This window comes from Lepidochelys kempii, chromosome 9 (assembly GCF_965140285.1).
Source record: "Lepidochelys kempii isolate rLepKem1 chromosome 9, rLepKem1.hap1, whole genome shotgun sequence".
NCBI classification, from domain to species: domain Eukaryota; kingdom Metazoa; phylum Chordata; order Testudines; family Cheloniidae; genus Lepidochelys; species Lepidochelys kempii.
In genome coordinates, this window is record NC_136388.1 from 41,737,142 (window position 1) to 41,756,863 (window position 19,722).

Sequence of the window (19,722 nt, forward strand, 5' to 3'; positions counted from 1 at the left end):
ATATATTTGTAAATGTTAAAACAAATGTACATGTTTCCAGTTTGTATCTAGAATTCCATCTTTAACTTGCCCTATTGTGGAGGATGAAGTGTTTAAACTCAACTTGGGGGTAGTTTTTCATGGCTGTCCAAGTCCTAATGTTTACATGTAGTTGAGGTTTTTTATCACCAAAAGCACTTACTTTTTTTTTGTTCTTTTGTTTTTTGGGCAGGTTCTTGGTGAGATTCAGGAGATTGTGAGAACAGGGTTGTGGGTAGGCGACTGTTTTATTTACACCAGTTCTGTGAACAGACTGAACTATTATGTTGGAGGAGAAATTGTTACTATTGCCCATTTGGATAGGTGAGTATCTAGTTTATATTCATCTGTTAATATATTTTGTAAGGCTTTTTAAATCATGTTATGAAACAGTTCAACTTGTCAAGAAGTTGTTTGACTTCTTAGCATGCACTACTTTTTCTAACCACATTAGTATAATGTATATTGAGTAACATTGTTACTGCAATATCGCACAGAATAATAATGGTCTAATAGTATGTATATCACTAGTAAAACTGAAATAAGCTTTTAGATAGTAAGTACTGTCTTGCTATTATAAAATCTACTGCATCTTCAGTTGGAGACCTATAAATAGATTAAAATTCATTGTTTTTGTTATAGGACAATGTATCTATTAGGGTACATCCCCAAGGACAACAGGCTTTATCTGGGTGATAAAGAGCTAAACATAGTCAGTTACTCCTTGTTGGTCTCAGTGCTCGAGTACCAGACAGCGGTAATGAGGAGAGACTTTGGTATGGCTGACAAAGTTCTTCCTACAATTCCAAAGGAACAGAGGACTAGAGTTGCACATTTTCTTGAAAAACAGGCAAGATAACTATTTTTTCCAACTGTAAACAGTGACCATGTAAACTTGTAATTCCAGTTTAACCTTTTTCAGTTTACTCAATAGAGAATTCTCACATTACTGCATACATAAACCAAATGCTTATTAAAAAAAAAAATTGTTGCTAAACATTATATGTTCACATTTAAGAATAAAGCAGTCTTCTGTTTATACAACAGTCAATTTGGCTTGGGTAAAGGGAGATGATTTGGTGTTCAGAATTAAATTTCAAGGATTGCCGATGAACTTGGTAGACTACAGTTTGACTCTTGAAAAATCTGTTTAGGGCTTCAAACAACAAGCTCTTGCAGTATCCACAGATCCTGAACATCGCTTCGAGCTTGCTCTTCAGCTTGGAGAATTAAAGATTGCATACCAGCTTGCAGTGGAAGCAGAGGTAAACATAAGATTAATTTAAACAGAAAGTCAAGCTCATACTGCAAAACCTGCACATCTTGGGATGAATTTAACAGAGGGCTAGGCCTCAGGTGAAGGAAGGGGATCGAGATCAGATCCTTGAGCCTGCTCCCCTACCTGCACTGCTGTCCCCAGCAACCAGAGAGAACTTTCCCGGAGGTGCTCTATAGGGAATTGAGCTCTGTGGGTGGGGAGGGAGAGAGGATGTTCTGTTGCTGTCCCTCTAGAAACCTACCTGAATTCCCTGAGAATACATACTGGATCAGGGTCATAACTTTACCTTCCAACTTTGTGCACTGTTATTGGAGCTACAGTGGAGACTAGGGGGAAAGGAAACAAAGCCAAGAATTTGTGCAGGGGAATGGGACTTCTGCATGGATGGGTGCTGACTCCAAAGACCTGCCACTTTCAGGTGCCGAACACCAAGACCCAAACTCCACTTCTAGTGCCCAACATAGATGATCTGGCCCATAACTAACTTTGAGGATAGTCTCGTTAGTTGCCCACTTCAAGTGGTCTCCTACAGTATGTGTGAACCTCTTTATGCTTTGCAATCTGCACCAATTTTGATCTTCGACATTCTGGTTATCTTTCCGAGACCTGAAGAGGAGTTTTGTGTAAGCTTAAAAGTTTGTCCCTCAGTAGTGTGAGCATTGGCCTGCTAAACCCAGGGTTGTGAGTTCAATCCTTGAGGGGGCCATTTAGGGATCTAGGGCAAAAATTGGGGATTGGTCCTGCTTTGAGCAGGGGGTTGGATTCACTAGATGACCTCCTGAGGTCCCTTCCAATCCTGATATTCTATGATTCTAAGATCTATCACCTGCTTTGTTAGTCGTGTTATTTTGTAATAGGAACAAAGTGTCCATCTTAAAGTTAAGGATGGACAGATAAAGTTACAATATATTTTTTATTATTAAAAACATTTTGAAAGTCTTAGTTTTAAAACACAAAATTCCTGAACACCAGGAATACTAATGTGCGTTCATCTTGCTTTCCTCCTCTTACTAAATGGAAGATCCCACCAGTTGCCACATGATAATAATACATAATACGATTATATTATGGAGGTCATAGAATCTGTGACTTCCAGAGATCTCCATGACATTTGCTACTTCAGCTGTGGGCCCCAGAGCTCTCAGCTGCTGCAGGCAGCTGGCGAACTCTGTAGCTCTACAGGCAGCAGGGCCACCTCTCTCCCAGCCACTGTAAGCCACAGTAGTGGTGGGTGCTGGACTCCCCCACTCTCTGTTTTGTCAGTTTTTTTTTTTTTTTTTAGTAAAAGTCATGGACAGGGCACAGACTTCCGTGAATTTTTTTATTGCCTGTGATTTTACCATGACTTTTATTAAAATAACTATGACAGAATCTTAGCCTTACATATAAGTGAAGTTGGGATAGGAGACCTGAACTTGACTGAATTTATACTCCTGCTAATCTGCAGTTTTCAAAGTCTTTCTTAAAAAAAAAAAAAAAGTGAAAAATGTGCTGTTCTTTAATTTTAAAACCATTTAAATATGGAAAATCTCTTACAGTCAGAACAGAAGTGGAAGCAACTTGCTGAGCTTGCCATCAGTAAATGCCAGTTTGGCTTAGCCCAGGAGTGTCTGCACCATGCACAGGACTATGGAGGTTTATTGCTATTGGCCACTGCTTCAGGAAATGCTAACATGGTGAACAAGCTAGCAGAAGGAGCAGAAAAAGATGGCAAGAACAATGTAGCTTTTATGAGCTACTTTTTGCAGGGAAAGTAAGTAGCAAACAAAGGCTTCAATTGTGTTCATTTTCACTATTTTTATAATACTCAGACTGAGGTGGACCACACCTCAAATTCCCAGTCAGATAGCTGCCAGAGGTATGCTACAACAATTGCTTGTGTAGAAACAGAATATTTTCCTGTTTAGCTATCCCTTATGAGATGGAAAAGAAAGCCAGCACCTTGTGACCAATGGACAGTTTTGAATTGGGAGGAGGAGTTGTGTTGTAATTGGACATGCTGTATTAGTGCTCACCAGTATGGCTACAGTGGAGGATCTGCCCCTTCCATTTTATGGAGAAGTTTAACAAGTGACACCTACCCACCCGCCCTTTTCCTTTTTTCTAAGCAAAAGACTGAAATCTCTTGTGGTAATACAGGTATGGAAGCCTTGATATAAACTGTTTGCCCAAAAGTGTAAGAGGGGGGAGAACGGGTAGGGCATCATCTCAGTTAAAGAATGGCAAGAGACAGGTTGCTCTAGACAATTTGCTGTGCTCTGGAGCTTTCAATTGCTTTATTTTAAAGAAATTCAAAAGTGCTCAATTTTTAATGTGACAAGCTTGATATTTTGAAATAACTTCTTGTCATGGGGTCATGACTCACCACCGCAGGCGCCTCCCACTGGTTGCTCTGGGAATTAGCTCCTGTCAGCTGCAGAGTGCCCTTGGCGCGTGGTGTCTTGCCCTTTGTCTGCTCTGCTGCCTTGGGACCTGCATTGCTCTCTGCTCGGCGGCCCCTCTGGCAGGGCCCCCTACTCCAGTCTCACCCTCTTCTTGGGGAAGGGGGGGTTAGCAGCAGTCTTTTGGTTTGCACCTGCCTCAGTGGCCGACCACAACCCCAAAGTCTAGCCCCTCAGCTCAGGGGCAAGTTGCAGTCTGTCTCGCCACACTCCTCGGTGGCCAAGTGCAGTATAAAGGGGAAGACCTAGGCCAACCTGCTACTCTGGGTCCCAACCCACGGACCGTCTAGCGGCAGCCTCTTCTGTCCAAGGTGTTAGATCCTTCCCTCAAGAGCCAGTCCTTCTCCCTAGCCAGCCAGGGAGAGACTGCCCTCTCCTCTGCTAGGTAGCCTTTATATAGGACCCTGATTGGCTCTCTACAGGCCTTTGTTGATTGGCTGCTGGTCTGCACAGCCTCTCTGGCCTGTTCCAGCCCTTTTTCTCATGGGGTGGGGCAGCCTGCCAACCACACTTGTATTAGAAGAAAAATCTTTTTGACAGTTCTGCTGTCTGCTAAAACTTTGAGTCTTACAAAGAGCTATTTTTTTTTGGTAAAATTATGAAGACATTTGAAATTTTTGGCCTTGTCAGAACACTTCACTCAAATCCCTGTACCCCCAGAACAAGAAGATTATAAATCTTAATTCATGGTGCAGAGATGTTAGATCACACAGAATTCCTCTTCCAATGAGAAAAGGAAAGATGTCTGTCATTGCAGCCAATGGCAAAACCCATTGACTTCAAGTTTCAATGGATCATAAAGCATATATATATAAAACTTTTGGCAAGTGGATTGGTACCTTATTTTTGTTCTATCAACTCAGTATTACTTTGAATATAAGGTTTACCTAGTATTTTTCTTAGTCATATTTGAGAGATTAAAAACCAATAAATTAGATTAATGCCAAATTAATCCCTGGCAGATCTATTGGTTATAATGTTATACTAGGTTTGTATTTGACCATAAAACTTTCTCTCTCAAAATGAAATTCAGGATAAAAGTTCCATGCTATATTTTGCTTACTCTGGGGTGCCTAACAGTTACTGCATGTGGCCTCTCAGAAAGACGACTGATCCTGTATCTCTCACAATAAAATGTGGTACTTCAGGTTTGAGCAGAAAGACTTAACATTTGGTTTTCATTACTTCAGCAACTTTATCATAAAGTATAAATTAAATGCAATACTTTTCTGTATTTTAAAAGAAGAAATAACATTACTGTATTGACAACTTCAATATTTAACCTTCCAGGGTTGACTGTTGTTTGGAACTCTTGATTAAAACTGGACGTTTGCCAGAAGCTGCCTTCTTAGCACGTACATATTTGCCAAGCCAAGTTTCAAGGTAACTTTTTAATGTATTTGAAGTAGAAATATGTTCCTTTAAAAACTTTTGTTTACAGCATATATCTGTGCGATTAACAGGGTTGTAAAAATGTGGCGAGAGAATCTCTCTAAAGTCAATCAGAAAGCTGCAGAGTCCCTGGCTGATCCCACAGAGTATGAAAACCTGTTCCCTGGATTAAAAGAAGCTTTTGTTGTTGAAGACTATGTAAAGGAAACTCATACTGACTTGCGGCCAGCTAAGGAATACCCACTTGTCACTGTAAGTAAAATATTTTCATTTCATTAATATAAATGATTCCATGCTTGGAGTTTTAATTTTACAATTTTTACTGCCAGGACCTTTCATGTAAGTGTATTTTTCTCTCTGCTGTTTGTTAGCCAAATGAAGAAAGAAATTTACTGGAAGAAGCGAAAGGTTTTGAACCTTCAGGAGTAGTAGTATCCCAGGTCAGTAATAAAACTGTACAAGAAAGTTACAGGATGAGGAGGATCTGGTATTGTGCAATAGCAGCTGTTCTGGGGACACTACACCCACCTTTAGTGGACAAATTATTGCTTTAGTTCGCTTTTGTTGCTACTTGGGGTCACTTCTCTTGTCCCATCAAAATTACACTTCCACAAGTTTTATTGACCTCTTGAGCTATTACTGACAGATTGTTCCACTAGCATGAGTTGCTGTACTTCAGTTGGGGCACTAAACGTAAGTACATAGTCTATTTTTGATGTCAAGTTTTGGTACTGAGCTAAACTATGGTTCTTTGATTTCTAAAAGATGGGTGAGAAATTCTTAATGGTACATCTTGTATGGTTGCTGTGAGTACAAGTGCAAATATCTACATTTTCAGCTGGATGAATCACTCAGAGCTAGGTCTTCCTTTGTGGTGCTATTTAATACAAATAGCTTCAGCTGTTTCCAACATTCTGAAAGTTAAGTGGTCTAAGAAGTGATTAAAACACATTTTTAATCATGACTAGATAACTTAACCTCTAATAGCCAGTGTACTACTATAAAATGGCACAAATTGCCAGATGGGGAAATCAGTTTCCATTTCTCCTGCAATAATTGGAAGAACTGCCTTTTAAGCATGTAGTACCTTAAAGCTTTAAAACCAGCCAACCAAACCTGTCCCTGAACTCTTAATGAGGGGAAAATGCTGACCTAGTCCTGCTTTGTTCTTCAGATGTAGGCCATTAAATATTCCCTCTTTCAAACATCTTTGTAGAAGGCCCAGGGAGTAAATTGAACCTGCTCCTATAGGCACGTTCTTTATCTTTAAGCCCCTTCATTTTCAGTTTAAACCAATTTTTACTTTAAAAATCACCAGTTTTACAAAATGTTTTTGCTGATTTTCACCCTACTTTTATTCCAAATATTTCAAATATAAGAAAATACAATACATGTATTATAATACATTAATCTGTATATGCAAAACTGCCTGAAGTAAGGTTTTGCGTTAATGTAGAAGATGCACACAATAAATGAACAGGCACACATGCAAGCTCTGAAGTGCATGTGCATCTGAATGTACTGATGAATCTCATGCCCACCATGTACACATTTCAAGTGGTTAGCAGCTAATGGTTTATAACTCAGTTTACAACAAGTAAACTTTATTCAAATTAAAAGTTTTATTTAGGGATTAGAGAGGTATTTTCTTAAACTCAGAGGTGATGTGTTTTGAGTTCTGTTTTTAGTTCTACAGCAAACGACATTGAATTCTGTTCAAAGCATAAATCTACTGAATTTTTTCCCCTCCTGCTGTCCACCGCAATAAACCCTGATATTTACCCAGAAAAATTAAGATTTTTGCACTGATTTTTCAGCTGTTTTTTGTTGTAGTAATAAACACTGAAAGTCCCAGGAAAATAGTTAAAAACTGAAAACAAAGGGCCCTATTTAGTAAACCCTAAAAAACTCACTTTGGAATTTTGTTTTCTCTATATATTTTCAAAGTGAACTGAAGTTCTTAAATTGAAAATCTGAGAAGCTTCCATGCTGCTGTTGCATAAGGGAAGTTGCATTACTGTGTGGTCTCAGTTGTGACTTCCATTGTAACAAGAGAAACCTAAATCCAAATGTCAGCAACTGGAAAGTGCTGTTCAAAAGCTACTTGGGGAAACCTTAGACTTTAAGTGGAAGAAACAAGCCCTTGCAAGAAAGTATGATCTACTAGCATCCTTAATTTGGACTTTCAGGCAGAGCTTTAAGTCAATATTAAAAGACCCTGTGAATATGAAATCTCATTTTCATCTCCTAAGGAATCTGAAGAGAAAGAACTAGTTCTATCTCCTAAACCAGTAGTGGCACCTCCAGTTCCAGGAAACTCTGATCATCTTCCAATGACAAAAGATGAAAAGGTATACTTCAGTTTCAAAAATATAGCTCTGAGATGGAAAGGAAAGCTAACCTGAAATCTACAAGTTTTGATATTTTATTTCCACTGGGGAAAAAGTGATACATAGATTAGTATATCTGGACTAAGTACTGTGAAGTTTCACTTTGTGAGGATACTAACTTACCACTAGTCAGGGTTGATGTTTATAAAATACCCAGCTAAGAAAAGGGTGTGTGTGTGTATATCCTCAGTCAAAACTAGGTCCCACCTAGTCCAGCAGCTGGCCTTTGCTTGTTTATATGACCAGAGGCCAGTTCCTTATGGAACAGCTGCACATGTAGTAGTAGAGTATGTTTAACTGAAGATATCTACTCCCAAGAGCAAAGTAGTTCATGTTTGTAGTTTTAAATTGAAGCACTGTTTGTGGCTAGGTCTAAAGAGCTGCATCAAAGTTTGTTTGCAAACATAACCAACTAAAGGATTAACAGATGTAGCAAGTGTAAAAATTTTCTTCCTGGCACTTAACCCTAAATGTTTTCCTTCTCTCAGGCACTACTAGACTTGGATGATTTGGATAACTTGGATGAGGAGGATATCGATACTACAGATATCAATCTGGATGAAGAGATCTTGGATGATGACTTGATTCTTATTCATGACTAAATCCATTAATTCATAATTGCAACACCGAGGAATTAAGTTTGTATGGACTACACGGATTGGAAACTAGCTTGATTTTTATACTGCAGCTGGACCATGTAGGTATAGTAACAGGGCCTTTGTTGCACACAAGAATTTTCAGATTGCAACATCTTGAAATTCATTTAGTGTAGTAACTAAGCAGCTCTCCATAAGCTGTCACATTTATCAAGAGAAACTCAAAATAAAGTGTTTAAAAGAGACACTAAAGAATTCCACTTTTATTTTTGCTTACCCCCATTCTAGGGAAATATATGCAATGTTCACTAAAACCATTTAACTATGTGAGGCAGTAAAGCAACTGTGACCCTACAGTCTGAGTGGAATGAAAGGCAAGAAAGCCAGGATCCCATTTCCTTGTAATACAGTTTAGCCTACATCTATCAGGTGTGCAAGATGCTATTTTCTCAGGGGAGCTGAGCATCTCTAACTACAGCACATATGCCTAAAATTTAGGCCCTACTTATATTCAGATGGGCAGCTATAGGGTTAGACAGCAGTAGCACACTTTCTAAAGTGACAGGTATCTGGTAAAACTGGATTAGTTACCTCAGCTGCCCCTAAGTGACTTAATACTCTAACCACTACCAGGCAACTTCCTATGAAGGTTTAGTTAAATAAACTTTCCTCAACTTACATCAGAGGTCATGGGTGGCTTCACTGCATTAAGGCTTAGACAGAAGGGGCTGACACCTCATTCAGGTTAGTTGTCCCCCACCTCGCTACTTAAACAAAACTGCTGTTCTGGTGCTCCTCTGATCTTGAAATGAAATTGAACACATTTAACATGAAGTTGCATGCAGAAGTGTCCCTTTTCAACTATATAAATGCATTGCATAGTAGTCATCCTCTCATACTTAGTGACTACATTCACTTCTTCCACTTGTGTTCTAGTGCTCCTCTGTAAAGGCCAGTTTTTCATGTATAAAAACAGACTGCTTGTTTTTAGTACTGATCTGTTTAGCAAGGGTGACATCTTCTAGTTTTCTAGTTGCAGAATTCTTGTAAAAACTGATTTGCATTACCCTACTGATTTCTTGGTATCTACAGTTTGCTATTTTATGAAAAGTCTGAACCACATACCTCAGTCACTTGTATTTTATTTTAGAGTTCTATACAGCTCTAGCCACATTTTGTACTTCCCACAAGTTAATGACAGCCTGAAATTTAACACTTGATTAAATGAGGCTTTTATTTCACAAAGCTGCTGAACTAGCCAGTGCTTCTTGATAAGCCTGAAGAGCCAGCTCTATATATCCTATCTTCTTTGATTCTGTTTTCATGAACACCTGTTTAAAGATAACAGCTATTAAAATGGTAATACAGTACAGAATTTATTATACAATTTCTGATTTACAGAATGACTATTTCTTGTGGCATCTCAGCACACCCCTTACTTTGTTAAAATTGTTAAGTTGGGTGTAGTGGTTTCTTACATAACTAATGTTTGTAGTCATTTGATAGTTAAAGAGGGTTTCTTAATGAACTACGAGGCTGTGTGGCTACATATAAAGAAAGCAGGTATCAATGTGAACCTCACCTTTCCATTATTCTATCCAAAGCAGGAAAGTATACTATACCTTGATTAAATCTACTCCATGAACTTCCTGTTCTTTTGCTTCTTTTGCTGATTGACAGTCAGGGTGGAGCATATGATAGAGGTTGATTAAGCATGTAGCATCATCCATTCTAAAAACAAGTTAAGAGTAATTACTTACAGTTTTTTGGAAATACCATAGCATTTTGTTAGTACAAGTATGAAGGTACACCAGCCCATAACTAAGATCCAAGCAACACTTTGAACATCTCCAAAGCGTAAGTGAGCTTTTATATCAAAGGTGTCACATCTTGGTACTCTTTATGCTATATGCAGAATAAGAATGCTAAGGGGCACTGGCTAAGGGTGTAGAGAAGCTGACCCATGCTATGTCTTGTTTAAGGCCTGTGTTATTAATCCCTCCCTAGCATACATTTCAAAATACACAATGGGTCTTTATTCTGCCAAATGGCAATATTTATCTTCACCAATCCTGGAGTGTAAAATTGTTAACAATCCAGGTAGTTTCCAGAGCTTTCTCTGATCTAATGTTGTTTTCCCTACTAAAAACATTGAATCACATCTCCCAAAATTTAACTGAAAAGCAAATGAGAATTAGTCCTAAATGTAGATGACATGGTTACTTTACCTTTCTGCTGCTTTTTTGTGAGGTGATGAGTTTTTCAGTAACTGGAGTTCCTCAAATAAATTTCCTTTAAATATTTTCCAGTCCTACATATTTGATTTTAAGCCTCACCCACTACTGAACCTTTTAAAAAATTCATATTTTTTCCCAAGATGAATTTCAGTGAATGTGGTAGCCACTATTACAAGAATCCCATCTCCCCTTTAAAACAAGGATTTAAGATTTTATAGGGTACAAAACATTCTCCAGTTTCCACTGTTTCATTTGTCAGTTAAAATCAAGTATCATAGTTGATACATGTTCTTAAATGACATGTCATGACTATCCCTGGTCTTGGACTAACATTTCCATCAAGGTTGTTTTAGAGCTATTAAAGATTGATTTGTAAATTAACAGTATATTAGCTACTTAAAACACATACAGTAGTCTAGTGATAGCTGAAACAGCTCTGCGGGAATAATTTCTGTTCTTTTGCTGGTGTTCAAGAAAGTGAAGTCTCAAAGTGGCTGGAATGAGACATTTTTAGTGCAGGTGCTCTTAAGCAAGTAAAGTACCTCAGTGAGGCCCTGGAAACTCCCTGGCAAAAACCATCAACTGCCAAAAAATGCAGTCGTTTCCCCAATTTTAGTATGTATATAATGACTAATGATACTTCATTTACACCCTGTCCTCCTAAAGGATAAGGCCCATCCTAAAATTCCACTTAAAATCATGAAGTGATCAGTTTACAAAGTATACATGTATTTTAAGATTGAGTCTCAACACACCACTGAGTTAAAATGTGCCAAAAGTTATAAACCGCAATTATGATTATTTTTGTTTTAAGTTAAATTCTGCAGGAACTAAGAGGTACAGGTCAGTATTGGCTCATACAACCCATATCTTTTTTGTATGTATATCCCTTTGCATAAGCCAAAATCACAGCATCTTATAGGAAAAATTTTGCAGTAGGTATTTTCAGGACTATTTGAAATCAGATTTGATATTAACTGTTTATATCTTAGGAAAACAAAGCAAAGCTAGTGTCCAAAGAGCACTTACAAATTTCTCTGGATCATATCTATTAATAAGCCATCTGTCTTCTTCCTATTTACCAAATACCACACCATTCCTCCAAAGTGTCTTGTTGAACGTAGAAGATCATATTTGGCATGTTTATCAATGTCCTCATACGTCTGATGATGAACCTACCCAAAATGAGATTTTAGTTTACAATCCTGAAACTGCCAGAAGAGTGACAAAGATTTACCTTTGCAACACCTGCAAAAGGTCTAAAATAGTGCTGACAGCACACAGCCTCAAAACACTGTCAAACCTAGATGGTTGTACGTAAAAATCTTAGATATCACATTGGGATATCCCAATTCTAGGGGGTAAATTAGAGGGATGTACTGACAGTCACAGCTAACATACTTTCATTATTTTGGGAAAATGTAAGTCTGAAGCCTTCAATCTACTCCTTCACTATGCTCAAGTGACAGGATCTACACCCAAAGCAGGGAGGAAGCAGAAGATGTATGCTTGGTGTATATCCATGCAAGGAACCAGCAAGAGCACCTGCAGTCTCAGACTTCAGTTTCAATAGATGCTGTGAGGTAAAATGTGTTAATAGTTTATGAATTTTTTTTAAAAGTCTAAAATTTGCCTTTTCAAAATATCTACTTCAACTTATTTTTCACACTATATCCCAGTTTGAACAATAAAAACAATTGCTCTTTGGTTTGTAAATCAGTTTCACTTTCAAGTTCTGACATAGCAGGAAGCTTCAGAGTTTGGGTTATGGGAATGGCTTAATGTTGATTTCAAGGAACTACTGTAGTAAGATGCTATTCAGCATGAGTAAGGGTGACAATCAGGCTCAATGACATCTGATGGTAGAGTATAGGAAAGATTATTAAGAAAAAGTTAAGGGAAACAAATTCTGCTAAATATGGAACTATGTTCTCATACATTTTCAATTAACACTGAGAAGTTTTACAACTATATCGTGCACTTGAATTAAGAATACAGGTTCCAAGAGTTAAACAAAATGGATACGTAAAACATTAAATTCTTCTTTATTCCAATTAGGAGCACTGGGCACTTTTGAAAATCAGGCCACCAGCATGACTTAAAGTTAGGAGCCAATCTTTATAAATCTTAGCTAGTGCCCCTAAATAACTTCTGTAGCTAGTACTAACAAAAGTACTACTTACTTTTTTCACTTGGAATCTTAAGGTCTATTTGTGTCTGCTCCAGTCAAATTTTGTAAACAAATAACTCTACTCATTTGAGTAGTCTTACTGAAGTCAACGGGACTATCTAAATAAGTAAAATTACACATATGCCTAACTGTAGGTAGGAGAGTATTTCTTAATGTTAACAGTATAAAATTAAAAATTCATATTTCAAAGCTTATCTTTGACACAAACTACTTCCCCAGAAAATTTTTGTAGCTACTCTTTTCACAATAAGTTGAGATTTTTAGCTTGCTTACTTTGTCCAATTGACAGCACTGTAAATAATCTGTTTGTGTGGGTCTTTCACACTACCACAACGGAGAGAAAAATATTGATAAAGAGCCTACAGCTGGGGTAAGTGTAGTAGCGGAAGCCATTTAACACATTTCATTCACTAGATATCAAGTTGGTAGTGTCCCTTTAACTTACCAGAATTTTGTACATATTATATAGTTTTGTATGTATTGTTCACTAAAGTTGAATTTGTTTTGAAATGGTAAACATGTTGATAGTGTTACAAAAAAGCAACGGTTGCATAGATAATTTATTAAGTGAAAATAGAGAATCAGAAGTAGATACAATTGGCCAGTGATTTTTGTTTTCATAACATGCTGATCTCATAGAAAATTGCATATTAAAAGAACCGTACATACATTTTCACTAAATTTTCAGCTGCATTTTTATATCTATGCAGCCATTAAAAGGCAATATGATTTTTCAATCACTGTGGTCCACAGAGAACTCATTCTCATACAAACAGAAACCTACAAGTTGTCATTGGCATTAACTTTCCTATTAGAAATAATAAAATGGACTTACTCTGATATAGTTAGCTGAATCTGGCTCAAACTGTGCAATGCACAGGTTAAGTACATCTTCATGACGGTCCTCACGAAACACAGTCTAAAATGACAGTTGTAATTCAGGAATGAATTTTATATTACCCCTTATTCTAAAATGAAGAAATTAAACAGTCAGTACTTTTCTATTTTAGGTAATGACATTTCAGGAAATGTCAACAGGTACAAGGCCAAGAATGACAAGCCACCTGAGTGCAATAATTGCCTTTAGTTTCCTTACTGCAATAATGAAATGAAATATATAAAAGTAAAGAAAAACAATTTGTTTGCCGGAAGCCACACTGCATATTCAGGTCAGGCATGTAGTCTTATCAATACACACAGTAGTTAAGTGTGGACCTCTAACAGACAACTCATTCCATCTGATTCATCTGCACAAAATTTGTTTGTTCCTGACTAACAGACCTGTAAATTTATGAAAATGAGCTATGCTGATAAGTATCTTTATACAAGACTAACTGCATGCACACTACAGGTTTCTAAACCAATATCACTGAAGTGGAACAAAAACAAGGCCTTTACAACACACTTAAACACACTATACCAGAAGAGCAACACTAGTGATGAATCTCAACAAAGCCAAAAAAAAAATTACCGTAAGGTTTTCATCTTTGAATATTGGTGGTGGAACAAGTTTGCGTCCCTCTCTCGGGAAGTACACCTGAATCATCCTGTCCCGTTCTTCCCAGGTGGCCTTACGTAATACACCACTTGGTTCTCTAACTACAATGAAACGCTCCTGAAATCAAGGGGGGAAAATTTTTTTTTTGCACATTTTATCATCATATTTTCCCCTTAGTATTCTGAGGTGAGGTGGGGGAAATCTGGCTGGAAAAATCCTACTGCACAGCAGCTCAGGATAAGCAGAAATTCTAGAAACGGGCTTTCCTAATCACTTAACTGTAAACTTGTCCAATGTCATTCATATTTATGCTTGTTTCTCATGTTCTAGAGATGGAAAAAAAACTAGTTACAATAAGGGAAATTCACTGAACACTTACTGAATAATTGCAAATATCTGGCTTTCTTCTGAACAACCAAAAATGATCTGACTCCCCTCCTTTCCTTTCAAGAGAAATTCCTGCATTACAGCATCAGAATGTAATTTTTAGTTCTGCTGGCAATAAATGTTTCCTCAATTTTATACTGTACTTACCTGAGGCTGAATTCTGATAACATTTTAGTGAAACCCAAGATTGTTCCTTTGAAGTTACAAGTAAAAATCAGGTAATAGTCAAGAAGCTCTCTTGCAGAATATATTAGTAAGTTACTCACACGGTGTGGAGTGCTATAAGTTATATCAGTAAACACATATTTGACAGTTTCAGTTCCTTCCAGGATCCTGTCTTCTGCCAACACATCATCAATTGGCTCTCGCTCACTCAGAACCGGGGGCATTTTTAATAGTTCTTTAGCTTCCCCAATGGCTTTTCTTGTGGCCTAAAAAGAGAAAATCCAATAACTGTACAGTGAAATATCACACTGGATTGAAGAGTCAATTCGGAAATGGGATGTTAAAAAATAAACTTCCCTCAACTTTTACTACACTGAAATATATTCCAGAGAGAGACACAGGCTGGCTAAAATACTATGCAGGCGATTCTTATATAAATGATATACCACTAGTCCTGACTTAAAAACACTGCTTTGTCATACTCTTGAGTACTTCTCCTGAAGGAAGACTGGAAATTGGGAAAGGTGGACAATAGATTCAAAGAGAATAGTGAAGGTGCTGAAGTCACCTAATTTATTTCAGCTAGTCCCTAGGTGCATTAAAACATCACCACCTGCTTAGGAGAGACCCAGGATTGTGGTAGTAACAAAACTGGCTTAAGTTAGGAATCTCAACCATCCAGAGGTTCAGCCAGGGAACAGAGAAGACACTGCGGGCAAAAGATTTCCAGGATTTTAGGTAGTTTGGACATGAAACAAACATACACAGAAAACACACAAACAGAACAGTAAAGAAAAAAATGAAGTTTAATTAAAAAAAATCATCCTAGAGAGACACAACTATATGCAGTTTACTCTCTTCCATATAGAATAAACCAAAACCCAAGAGAAAAGGAGAAAGAAAGACTGCAGGGTAAAATATCTTCTGAGATACTTAGAAGGACATCACTACATTGAAATCTAGTCACTTAAAAAAGTTAAAAGCATCTTTGGTACTATAATACATCTGTGCCCAAGTTGCCCTGCCTTTTTGTTAGTTTACTGAAGGTTTCATTTTCCTTTAAAAAAAAAAAAAATTATTTCACCCCTGCAGTTATGCTGAATCTCAACTTTTCCACAGGCCTTAATGACTGCGAAGTCATCAACCTACTACAGCCTTTTACTAAACAAAGACAGACTGCTAAGGACAAAGAAATCAGGAGTTTGATTCACACTGCTTGAGTAGAGTTGGTATTGAATTTCAAAAGACATTGAACAGATTTAAAACAATTTTGTTTTTAAATTGTGTTTTTCTGGTAACATTTCCCATTAATCCTTTGAAAAATGTATGCCTACTGACATTCAACTCCTCACACAGAAAAAGCTAATCAAAGGAAATTGACCATCATTTAGAGTACCAGTAAAATATGTTATTTACAAAATGGAATGGAATGGTGTAGTAGAGGATAGAATTTCAAATATATTTTATATAACGCTTAATATAGGTCTGTCAGTAGGACAGCTGTATTCATGAAAGTATACAAGAGCTTTATCTGTTGTAAACCTTTTGATTAAACAAATACATATTTTTTAAAAAGAATGGCATCATACCTCTGCTAGCTGTTTTTCTGTCATTAATTTGTAAGTGGGTGGTTTAAGCTCCTGTTTAATGGGTCTAAAAATCTTCTGCAAATCCAACCCCGTCATCTTAGAGAGTAAGCTCTGAACAAGTTCATCCGTAAAACAAGGCTTTGTGACATCTGACTTCTTTTTGTCTGAAAGAGATTTTATAAAAATTAGATTCTTTTCTTTGGCTTAGACTAACATCCAATAGGCTCAAAGTTCTGAATACCAGACCTGTGTAGTTTAGGCATATGCCAGTCAAGAATGAAACAGACCAAGAAGTGAAAAGTGTAAGTGACAAGTTCCTTCAATACTTTCAAAATTCAAGGCATTAGTCTGGAGGGTAAAACTCCAAAACATACTGACTGTTTGCAAGTTAGGCGGTGCTCAGGAAAGAACCACTTTTGAGCATTTTCAGGTCTAAAACATACTGAGTTTGTGTTTAGAGTATCCTGTTCCACCCCAGGTCTCCAAGCGTTCAGAAGATAAAGGGGCGTATAGGTCCTGGAACTAGTGCTGCCGCACCCCCGGGCTTGAAGTGGTTTCCATCATGTATAGGGTTTACCGTTTGGTTCAATGGCTCTCAGCACCCCTGAAGGGGTGGCGCAGCTCTGTCCCTGCAGGCTCTCCAAGGCTTTCCAGAGTCAGCCCGCACCAGCGAGCCAGGGCTTTCCTACCCAAGGCGGGGAGCGGGCGCGCAGAGGCGGGGCCTTGGCTGTTGCCCGAGGGCCAAGAGCCCAAGCGGACGCGGACGGAGGAGAGATCCGGCGAGCAGCGCAGCCCGCACCCCGGCGCAGGACGCGGGGCTGCGCCAACACACCCACCAGCTCGCTTCCCGCCTCGCTCCCTGTCCCTTCCGCAGGCCATGGGCTCGAGGCGCGCCCGGCAACCTACCGGCCTCTGAGCCCGCGTCCTGGCCGTACCTGCGGCTCCCCAGCAGGGCGCGCCCTGGGCGCTGCACCCCGAGGGGAGCTGCCGCGCGGCGCCACAAGCGCTGCCACCGGGGCACTCCGAGGGCCGCCATGCCGGTGCGCTACTCGGTCCGCCGCGCTCTCACAACGCGACTTCCGGAAGGCCGCGCTAGGCACGCTGGGACGTGTAGTCCCTGGGACACACCGCCGGCACTGGGCCCCGAGGGGTGGCGGGAAGGGAAGAGCCTGAGAGGGGGCGGGTCAGTGTCTGCCATGGGAGACTGCCAGAGGCGGAGCCATTGAGAATATGAATATTCATTGAGGTCAGTTTCTTAAGGCCAGACAGGTGTCATCAGGAGGGTGGAGGCAGGCCTAGAACCGAGATAAAGTAGGAATTTCTGTTCCACTGGAAATGCAATGTTTGGGGGGGCCGGGGACCTCTGGATTGGAACAAAAAGTCAAAACTTTGGAAGTTTCCTGAGAAAAAATTTTCAGAAGAAAAAAAAAAAGTGGATTCCAGGTCAGAGCAGTGGCTGAACTGCAATAGACAAATAACATAGACACAACAAATAAATAGATTTCTAAATGAAAAAAAATCAAAATATGCTGTTCTGACTCTTATTGAGTCTTGAGTTGACTCTTATTGAAATGCTTATTTTTTAAATGTTGTTATCAAAACAAAATTTGGTCAAACAGACCCATTCCTATGGAGTGTTTTCATTTCGACGAATTGATGTTGTCCAATGGAAAAATGTTTTGACAGAAAATTTTTGACCAGCTCTAAGCAGCAGTTTACTTCTGTCTGCTATGGTCATTCATTAGCTGACCACTGCTGGTTGTTTCTCCCCATGCTTTTCTCTGCAGTTTTGGGAGCTGGATCTGCTATATAAACTAGTATCAAAAGTAAGTATGTAAAATATATTTTCTGAAAAAACAAAAAGCCCCCAATCCCTTGTGTGTTAGGGTATACAGACACCACACTAGCCAGAAAGGGGTTAATGAGAAAGTGTGGGCTCAATCAGACCTGCTTTGTTACACCTGTGAGCGATAATAAGCTTGGAAAGAGGGGACTGAAAGCAGGAAAGCTCTGTGCAGTGATGGTTGGTTTAGAAAAAGAATGAACCTTTTGTGTTATTCAACTAGATTCAATTAGCTAGGTCTCAGTAGACGTTCGGAGACTACTTGAAAGAAAGCCTGGCTGGGGCCAGGCTCTTTCCAACTGCTCTTGGAGTCCAGAATCTTCTGGGGGTGGGGAGCTGGTAGATAGATAGGCCTGGTGCAGGACTTTTATGCTTGCTTTGTTCTCGATTAGTCTGTTTTTTCTCTGGTATCTATGGAGATATGAACCTGGGAAGGGGCTATGGGAAAAACCTAGAGACAGACCAGAGTAAGAGGTAACCCAGGGGGCTTCACTAGACAGACCTTAGCTACTTGCTACAGGGTCCCTGGGCTGAAACCTAGAGTAAAGGGAGGGCTTGGTTTCCCCCACAAGTGCCCCAATGAAGGTGGTCTGAAGATCCTTTTGCAGGTCTGAGCTCAGGCTGAAGACTTAATGTGAGACTGGTGGACTTTTGTTCTGTAGGATTCTCTGTTGCCCCTGAAGGGGTGGGACTGTTTCTGACCTAGCTGGAGGACTGAATCAGAAGAATCAGTACACCACTGCAGGGCTGCAGCAACTGTTTGCAGAGTGTGCTGCAAGAGAAGACCCTGCTATGCTATCCCCAGCCATGATGGGTTGTGCTGGCCGGTGAGTCACACTTCTACATCTTGTATCCCCAATAATGTCATACTTACAGAAACTTGTTTTTGGCAGAGCCTGTAGACTCATCAGATACAGAAAAGAAAAAGTAACTAATAAAATGTGTATGTTTTCACCAACACGCTAACCAGCATCCTGGGGGGTTTGGTCTTACAGGGAATGTTATTTAGCACAGGTTTTCTTTTGATTAACTGCTATGGACCACTGGCTAAATGGATTGATAACTTATTGTCAAAGCAGGAATTACAGTAGTGCTAGTGTAACCTTTAGGGGTGGGCTACAGTTCACTTCAATTCCCATCTCCAGTGCCTTAAAAAAAAAACCCAACTCCCATAGAAAGTAGCCGGAGATCCAGACTTCATCTCTAAGGATTTTCAGCAAAGATTGCACAGGGTCAACCTCCCCACATTTGAGCCCCAAAAGGAACTAAAGAAATTAATGTAATTAAATAACTTCGTAAAATCTTATGATAAAGAAACCTAATTTTTACCGCATGACATGGCTATTTTATAATCCACAGACATTACCGTCAGTTAAACATAAAGAAAAAAATTTAAAATCTGAACAGTTCAGTCCCCACAGAAATTCAGTGAGAAGAAACTGAAAGTTCCAAAAAGCTTAGGTTTTGTTCACCTATGTCTCAGTTAAAAGGCTTTGATCATCAAATCTATAGTCTGCTGAGTCTAAAACAACACCTTTTCTCCACTTGCTTGTCGGAATCTGCAGTTGGAATCCATACATATTCTTCCTCTGCTGAAATCACTGCTAGCTAGTCAGCTAACTAATTAATCAAACACTCGATTAAGTGTACAGACTTAAAGAAAACCCGGTTACAAGAAAATACAAAACTGAGAATA

The 19,722-nt window shown here is 39.0% G+C and overlaps 2 protein-coding genes across 3 annotated transcripts in view; one reads left to right on the forward strand and one right to left on the reverse strand.

Moving 5' to 3' along the window:
* The window catches only part of COPB2 (coat protein complex I subunit beta 2), a 32,557-nt gene extending 16,618 nt beyond the window's left edge, over positions 1-15,939 (forward strand). Inside the window, exons 14-22 of the mRNA XM_073359989.2 lie at positions 212-342; positions 661-868; positions 1,173-1,283; positions 2,836-3,050; positions 5,029-5,121; positions 5,202-5,382; positions 5,502-5,570; positions 7,383-7,481; positions 8,009-15,939. Of these exons, the coding sequence (XP_073216090.1) occupies positions 212-342; positions 661-868; positions 1,173-1,283; positions 2,836-3,050; positions 5,029-5,121; positions 5,202-5,382; positions 5,502-5,570; positions 7,383-7,481; positions 8,009-8,122 (1,221 nt within the window). The 3' untranslated portion in view covers positions 8,123-15,939. The remainder of the gene's footprint in view (positions 1-211; positions 343-660; positions 869-1,172; positions 1,284-2,835; positions 3,051-5,028; positions 5,122-5,201; positions 5,383-5,501; positions 5,571-7,382; positions 7,482-8,008) is intronic.
* MRPS22 (mitochondrial ribosomal protein S22) lies at positions 5,115-17,282 on the reverse strand. 2 transcript variants are annotated; one of them, XM_073359990.2, is made up of 8 exons: positions 17,090-17,282; positions 16,184-16,347; positions 14,696-14,860; positions 14,016-14,159; positions 13,380-13,463; positions 11,383-11,528; positions 9,739-9,847; positions 5,115-9,447 (listed from the first exon to the last, which is right to left on the reverse strand). In XM_073359990.2, the coding sequence occupies exons 1-8, from the start codon at positions 17,217-17,219 to the stop codon at positions 9,355-9,357; spliced, it is 1,035 nt and encodes a 344-aa protein (XP_073216091.1). In that variant the 5' UTR covers positions 17,220-17,282; the 3' UTR covers positions 5,115-9,354. The 2 variants fall into 2 exon arrangements, with proteins under 2 accessions (XP_073216091.1, XP_073216092.1); XM_073359991.2 differs by lacking the exon at positions 17,090-17,282 and adding an exon at positions 16,761-17,062.
* Positions 17,283-19,722: the final 2,440 nt, after the last annotated feature.

What these genes read in the sequence shown, in the direction of transcription:
- MRPS22 (XM_073359990.2), bottom strand. Translation starts at nt 17,219, where the DNA reads ATGGCGGCCCTCGGAGTGCCCCGGTGGCAGCGCTTGTGGCGCCGCGCG. An exon ending in CAGAAAAACAGCTAGCAGAG is followed by an intron (nt 14,861 to 16,183) that starts GTATGATGCCAT and finishes TTCTCTTTTTAG; the next exon opens with GCCACAAGAAAAGCCATTGG. An exon ending in ATTCAGCTAACTATATCAGA is followed by an intron (nt 11,529 to 13,379) that starts GTAAGTCCATTT and finishes CATTTTGGGTAG; the next exon opens with GTTCATCATCAGACGTATGA.